The sequence below is a fragment of the Octodon degus genome, unplaced genomic scaffold (genome assembly GCF_000260255.1).
Source record: "Octodon degus isolate 3935 unplaced genomic scaffold, OctDeg1.0 scaffold00358, whole genome shotgun sequence".
Classification (NCBI taxonomy): Eukaryota; Metazoa; Chordata; class Mammalia; order Rodentia; family Octodontidae; genus Octodon; species Octodon degus.
In genome coordinates, this window is record NW_004524934.1 from 203,056 (window position 1) to 211,456 (window position 8,401).

At 33.1% G+C, this 8,401-nt stretch overlaps 1 protein-coding gene across 1 annotated transcript; it reads right to left on the reverse strand.

Moving 5' to 3' along the window:
* Positions 1 to 5,017: 5,017 nt before the first annotated feature.
* Positions 5,018 to 6,015, reverse strand: LOC101585446 (olfactory receptor 6C68). The gene has a single exon (XM_004648168.1). It carries the CDS (start codon positions 5,962 to 5,964, stop codon positions 5,026 to 5,028), a length of 939 nt encoding a protein of 312 aa, XP_004648225.1. The 5' UTR covers positions 5,965 to 6,015; the 3' UTR covers positions 5,018 to 5,025.
* Positions 6,016 to 8,401: the final 2,386 nt, after the last annotated feature.

Consider the following 8,401-nt stretch of genomic DNA (forward strand, 5'->3'; position numbering starts at 1 on the left):
ATTTTTTCTTGTCTCTTGTTTTCATTTATTACCTTTTTTGTTTTTAAACAAACATTTACTTGAGAAAAAGTATGGCAGTAATGAGTATGCCATGACAAATAGTACATAGTTAGAAGACCAGAATGACAGGCATTCCAAGCATGGCCCTCCTATTACATATTTCCACCTTCAGTGCAGTTGCTTAGCTCACAGGTATCAGTGTGAGAATCCTACCATCTAACTACTAGTTTCAAAAATCTGCTGGATATTCTCAAGATCACTGCCTTAATAGTCTTGGGCATATAAAGGCATGGCTTTGCCTGTGTCATGTTTCCTAGCTTTTCTCCTTGCTCTCTCTTCATTATTTAATCCTTAAGTTCTCACCTTCCTGTTAATTGTGTTATACTAGTGTATTTTTATTTCTTCTTTTGAGTTCTTACACTAGGGAGACTATATGATATTTACATATGTGGGTGTGATTTATTTCACTTACGAGTATATATTCAAGTGGCACCCACTTAAGTATAAAGGCTCCCAGTTTATCATACTTTATAGCTGAGTAATACTCCATTGTATAAAAATACCACATCTTTTTCATCCATTCCTCAGGTGATGGGCATCTTGGTTGTTTCCAGGATTTAGCTATCACAAATTGTATTGCTATAAATATAGTTGCACATATATCACTATGATACGATGTTTTCAGTTCTTTGGGGAAAATTCACAGTAAGGGGAAAACTGCACTGAATGTGATGTCCAGTCTTAGTTTTTTAAAGAGTCTTCACACTAATTTCCATAATGGTTGCACCAGTCTACATTCCCAGCAACAATGAAGAAAGGTTCCTTTTTCCCCACAGCCTCTCCAGCATTTCTTGTTGGTTGATATCTTTATGATAGTCATTCTTTCTGGGGTGACATGGTATCTCAGTGTTGTTTTAATTTTCATTTCATGGATGGCTAGTGATGTGGAGTATTTTTTCAAATATTTATTTGCTTCTGTAATTTCTTCCTTTGAGAAGTGTGGTCTATCATCATGCCCTAAATAATGTCAAAATGAATTAAAGATCTAAACATTAAAAGAGAAATACTACATTTCCTGGAAGAGAAAGTAGGAGGAACTCTTGAAGATATAAGGGTAGAGAAACAGTTCATGAAAACACCAAGCTACGCTGGTAAACTTGAAAGAATTAGCAACTTTGACCTCTTGTTATTGAGAAATTTTGCACGTGAAAAGAAATTACAGAGTGAAAACACAACTCACAAATTTGGAAAAAATCTTAACTATTAGTCACTCAGACAAGGTCTTCTCACTAGAATTTATAAAGAACTAAAAAACATTAGGGACCCAAAATTTAAAGACCCAATCTAGAAATGGGCATTTGAGATGAACATCCAGTTCTCAGAAGAAGGAACTCTAGAAGGTAATAAATACATGAAAAAAAAGTGCTCCTCATCACTAGCCATCCATGAAATGAAAATTAAAACAACACTGAGATACCATCTCACCCCATAAAGAATGGCTATCATAAAGAAATCAACCAACAAGAAATGCTGGAGAGGCTATGGGGAAAAAGGAACCCTTCTTCAGTGTTGCTGGGAATGTAGACTGGTGCAACCATTATGGAAATCTGTGTGGAGACTTTGAAAAACTAAGACTGGACATCCCATTCAATGCAGCTATCCCCTTACTGGGAATTTTACCCAAAGTACTGAAAACATCATATCATAGTGATATATGTGAAACTATGTTTATAGCAGTACAATTTATGATAGCCAAGTCCTGGAAACAACCAAGATGCCCATCACCTGAGGAATGGATGAAAAAGATGTGGTATTTTTTATACAATGGAGTATTACTCAGCTATAAAGCATGATAAACTGGAAACCTTTATATTTAAGTGGATGTCACTTGAAGATATACTCATATGTGAAATAAATCACACCCACATGTATAAATATTATATAGTCTCCCTAGTGTAAGAACTCAAAAGAAGAAATAAAAATTGAAAAGTATAACACAAATGAATGGAAAGCAAAAACTTAAGGATTAAATAATGAAGAGAGAGCAAGGAGAAAAGCTAGGAAACATGACAAGGGCAAAACCATGCACAAGTTAGTTAAGTCAACGATCCTGAGCATCTCCATCAGGTTTTAGAAACCAGCAGTTAATTGGTAGGATTCTCACACTGACTAACTATATATACTGATACATGTAACCTAAGTAACTGCACTGAAGTTTGCAATGTGTAATACCAGGGCCATGCTTGGAATGCCTGTCATTTTGATCTTCTAAAAGTGTACTGTTTCTAATCATATTATATCAATTACTGCTATACTCTTTCTAAATTAAATGTTTGTTTACAAAAAAGCAGTAAAAACAGGTAATAAATGAAAATAAGTGATAAGAAAAAGTATCATAGGACTGTCCTGCTATATATTATATATGGTTATATGCAATATAACCATATTGTATATGGTTAGATTTCCAAATTTCTGTGTAAACATCTGTAATTTGTTATTTCTGTTTTTTAATTATTATTTTTAATTTTTTTCACATTGTATAACGATATAAATTAAGGATATCAATGATTGATGGGAAATACCTCTTCCATATTATGTCTAAGGCATTTGATATTCAGACAGAAAGTGATGTTAATCTCTATCACCTATGTTTTAGGTAAATAATATCAATAAGATTCTCTGCTGGAGCATTAAAGATGTAAGTTTGGAGACCAAAAAAGTAGAGAAAAAGAAGGGCTACAAGGATAGTCAGCATTTTCACCCTAGTCCCTCAAGGTCAGTAAGGACTTAGGACATAAGAGAACCAGTCCTGTAATATCCTGTAACTCAGTGGTGTCCTAAATTTTCTGTTTAAGGAGATTATGGGGCCACAGAAGAAAGTGACTGACAATGTAGTGTGTGCCTAAGGATAGTCACCTGGAGAGAAAACATTCTCTCATGCTTTCACAGAGAGCAAGTTGGTCAAGCAATAGCAATGATTCATCCACATGGATGACACTGACAAAAGATCTACAAACTTCTGTACAGAGCTTCAGGGTAAATCCTGAGGGTATTTTCTGTCCTTGTCAGATACAAAAATTACATTTTTGTTATATATATCTTGCTTTATCTTAGTCGTAACTATCCAAGAGAAAATATAAAAACAAGGTATAAAAAGTAAAGCCATATTAATATGCTGAGCTGTAAAGGCCGAAGTCAACAACTCTGACATTGCTAGACCTGCGAATAACCCACTACTATTACAGACTACTGTAGGTGTATGAATTCAACAAAGTAATCAAAAGGCATTTAGCGCATCTCTAAGAGTTGCCAAAGTTCTAAGTTTCAGTATTGCTGAAAAGTCAAGTCCAAATCTCCTCTGAGATCTAAGTCAAACTCTAAGCTCTGAGCACTTGTAGAAATGAAAAGAAAGTTAAACACTTCCAACATTCAATGGCACAAGGTAAAAATTTGCATTCCAAAAGTTATCTACAGAGGGCTACAAAGGTATTAAACCAAAGCAAGTTCAAAATCCAGAAAGGGAAACATTCAGTCCTATAGTTCCACATGAGGCAATCAGTGGCAAATTGTCCACTCCAAAGGGCTTATGTGGCTCTTCCTCTATGGCATTTGAAATGGCATTATTTCCCATGGCTTCTGTCTTGGGCCCACTTTGCTCCTTCCTTGCAGGATTACTTGGACAATCCAAGTTCCTGGTTATATTTATACTTTTGATAAATATTCATTTTAATATTTTTGAACTAATTTTATGAAAGTGACACTTTCACTTTGTTAGCTACTTCTTCGCATTAGACAAAATAAAAAGTTTGTACACATGTGTTCATGAAATATTTATCACAGACATAATTTATAATTCTATTGCTGTATTGAAATTGTGCATCATAGCCTACAGTTAAAGATAATGTTCTTAGATTTAATATGTGGTTTTATGACATTTATAGTAAGTGGTTTCATAGAATCTATATAGTTATGTATTAACACTTTAATATTAGCTTTAACCTGGGAGTTATTTTACTTGTATATTATTGGTACTTTTTTCTTCAAGTTTTTTCATTTACATAGGTATTTGAAATTTCGTTAGTTAAAAATGTCATGTTATTTTAATAGCAGATGAAATCCTTGTGTTGCAAATGACTTCTTATACATGATAGAAAAATAATGACTTCAAATTTATATTATGAAGTTATCTGGGAAAATCATTTGGAAAGAATAGTAATTTAATAAGGATAAATTTTGAAGAAGGGTGGTCTTAACTATCCAGCAGGAAAGTATAACCATGAGGTACAAAAAATAAAACCATATTAATATTCTGAACTGTAAAAGGCTCAAGTCCAACTTCTGACAATTGCCAGTTCTGATGATAACACACTTTTAATATGGACTATTGGACTATATTGGGTTATTTTGCTGAATTCAAGTACCTGCAATATTTGAACTAACATCAAGTATGAAAAAGTCCTTTAAAGACTTCTCTTAATATAGCTTCTCTAACAGCAATGGAACACCCATCTCTGACAAAATAAAACAAAAAAGGTGGATATAAATAAAAGACTATTTTGTAGTGAAAAAATCTATGTATATACAAAATAGGATAGATATACAGCTACTTTCTCTTAGTTCAATGATAAGAAAGGTTTGTACTAATATTGTTTAGACGAGATATTATGTCTGCATCTTGTCCTCTGAATAACCACTATGAGGACAACAATATGCAATGTATTAATTATTGCAACTGTCCTACTAACCTATTTTGAAACTGTTTCATTGTTATTTCATTTTCTCATTAAAATGAATAAAAATAATAAAAAATGAAAAAAAATTGACCAAAGGATTAAAATGATACTTTTGATCTATTATCATTATTCAATCATTAGTCTATCAGCAATTACATTAATGAAAATACATTTACTCAATCTGAGGTCAAATTATTATAATAGACTGGGAAATTGTAAAGTTAGTTATTGGTTTTCTGAAATATGTGAAGCAGATGTATTCTTTGAATTCATGTACTAACTTATGTACACTTTACATCTTTAAGACAAATGCAATTTTCTTGAGTAAATCATGAAAGGCTTGTTTAACTTGCTTATTCCTCAGAGTGTATATGAAAGGGTTCAGCATAGGTGATATGGAAGAAATAAGCACTGACACACCTTTATTAATGGTTAGCTCTTCTTTTGCAGATGGTTTGATGTAGATGAAGATGCAGCTACCATAGGTGATGGAAACCACAATCATGTGTGAAGAACATGTAGAAAAAGCTTTTTTCCTTTGTTGAGCAGAAGGGAATTTCAGAATTGTCCTTATGATATATATGTAGGAAAGAACTACACATATTAGAGTTATGATGAAAGTCAATACAGCGCTAACTATAACCATCTGTTCAATTAACCATGTATCTGTGCATGATATTTTCAGAATAGGATTTGCATCACAGCCAAAATGATCAATTTCATTAGAATCACAGAATTCCAGATGAAATCCTAAGCTAAGTGGTGGGAGAATAATCATACTTGCTGCCACCCAACAAGAGATAATCAATGTTCTGCAAACTTTGCTGTTCATTATTGTCATATAATGCAAAGGTTTGCAGATGGCCACATAACGATCATATGACATGGTAGCCAAAAGAAAAAATTCTGTTACCCCAAAGAGATCTGTAAAAAATAGTTGGGTAGCACATGCATCATAGGTAATTGTTCTGTCTCCAGTTGAAATACTGTATAAGTATTTTGGAATACAGGCAGTTGTAAATGAGATTTCCAAGAAAGAGAAATTTTGGAGGAAAAAATACATAGGAGTTTTAAGGTGAGGATCTGTTACAGTGAGAGTCATGATGATCAGATTGCCAGTTACACTCAACATGTATGTAACAAATAGAAAAATAAAGAGAAAGACCTGCAGCTGAGGGTCTTCTGTGAGTCCCAGAAGTATGAAGGTTGTAATTGCTGTGTGGTTTCTCATTGTGGAGTTTCTGGATTTTGCCAAACCCAAATGTAAATGTCAGAGAGACTTGAGCTGTAGAATTCAATTACAAAATCAGCTAATGATAAATGCTTCCATAAATATTCATTTTATCCAACTTCCATCAATATTCCTTAATAAGTATATATGTATTCAAAGTTTTATTTAACTATTCAGACGGAAATATATTTATACAATAGATCATGGAGAAAATGAAGAAAAAAAGTTACTGAAAATGTTTACCAGTAAATTGTATTCTCACTCTTTTTCCCTTCTGATCCATGAACTCTGCTTGTACTTCTATGTTGTGCATTTTGTCCTCAGTCTGTTACTGCTTAACTTCTAAGTATACTGGGTTTTAAAATAATGCTTCATCATGTTCTTTTCTATCACTGAACTCAGCACAATCATGAAAATAATAAGCATAAATTTCTTGCTATGCTCAAAGCATTATTCCAGGTACATCACATATATAATTGCAGAGTCCTTAAAGTAATCTGTGAAGTAAAGTGGTCTAATATCTCCACATTTAAAACGAGAAAACTAACCTAGGTATGGTGGCACAAATCTGTAATCCTAGCACTAGAAATATGGAGGCAAAAGAATCACAAGTTTGAGTTTAGCACAGGTTACAAATGATGGGGGTGGGGAGAAATAGAGGAGAGGAAAAGAAGAGGGGAGGAAAGACTATGCAGTTAGTTTCTCAATTTATGTATTCTATTGTGGATAATAGCAATTAAAAAATCCCGAGTGTCACTGCATAATGCTTTTTTAATATATTGATCACAAAAGTTATTCAATATTTCTTTCAGTAAAATATTGAGTCAAAAGTATTGGGATGTTATATTTTGTATTCATATCAATAACTAGGTCAGTATTATTTAAAGATTTATTCCTAACTATAGTGCTATATAGTTACAGACTTCTTGCTTGTAAGTAATATTTTCAGAGCTCCATATTTTCTTACCTGAAACTCTTGCTGCTGCTGTTGCTGCTGTTCTCCTCCTCCTCTTCCCCGTCCTCCTCCTCCTCCTCCTCTTCTTCCTCCTCCTCCTGCTTCTCTTTCTCCTTCTCCTTATCTTATCCTTCTTGTTCTCTGTCTGTATCTTAAGAATAAGCCTTATTTTATGGTTTTAGAAAGTTTCTTTTAGGAATTTTATCCTTTTTGGAAGGGATGTTGAGGATTGATGAGCCCAAGTTCACTTTACACTGAGCTACTTCCCAGACTGTTTTTGCTTTTAAATAGTCTCACCAAGTTGCTCTACAAGGGGGTATTTAAACTTGTGATCTTCATGCTTCAGGCTCTTTCAATGCCAGGATTACAGCGTGTTTTTGTTTTTTAATTTTTTCTTGCGGTACTGGAGATTGAACTCCAGACCCTGCGCTTGCCAGGGAAGTGCTTATTCTACTGAGCTATCTCCCTGGGCCCAAGTAATGTTTTTATAATATATTTTTAGTCTTAATACATAGTAACTTTACATAGAGTACATTGTGATACTTCAGTCATGTATGTACTAGAAGGATCAGATCAGGGTTATTGGTATACCTGCAACCTCCAGCATATATCATTTCTTTGTGTTGGTAACATTCAAAATTCCTTCAAATAAGTATTGTGAAATTTACTGGATTAATTTTATTTTATTTTTTACTTCTCCAGAATTACTTTATTTATTTATTTTTTTGGATTCATTTTATTTATGACTTAAAATTTAACTTTCTTCTCCTATCATCAGTATATTGACTTTTTTAAATCTAGTCTTTGATAAAATTTAAGCATTTAACGTATTTAATGTATATAAAGTGCCTTACTTTTGAAAAAGATCAGACATAAATAGTAAAATCTCAGTATGTCAATATACTTTTATGTTGTATACATTTAAATTTTGATATTTTGGTATGTGTGTTAGTTTAATTTTATTTTTTCTAGCTAAGCTGATCATGTTTTCTAGTTACTTTTCTAAAAACATTATAAGGAAATGTTAACACCACCATTCAACTCATAGATTATTTAAGTCTTCCAATAAAAAGAGCAGTATATTGCTACTTTCTCCACCCACCTGTCTTCTGGCAAGTATATGCCTATGTAGAAATACAGTAAAAACCACTAAAGTAGCAAAAATATTCATACGCACCCTTTAAGCAGTAAGCAATTTTATGACATTTCTTGACAGTTTATTTGTAGATGTTCACATTGAGGCACAGATTAAGCAAGGATTCCAGTGGAGAATTATGAATACTGTTATTACAGGGAAACATAGTCAATCAGAAAACCTGAATACTCAAAGCATTCCTTGAAGAATTATTTCTGTGAGCTTCTGTCACTTTAAATCAAGGAGATATGTTCTTATTCTCTTGCTAGATAAAATGTGGAATTACCACGTTTAAGTTGCTGGAGATATTATGTTCTATTGGGTGACTAAGGGTAGGTGACCTTATG

Excerpts from the sequence above, each read along its gene's own strand:
- LOC101585446 (XM_004648168.1), bottom strand. The coding sequence starts at position 5,964 with ATGAGAAACCACACAGCAATTACAACCTTCATACTTCTGGGACTCACA.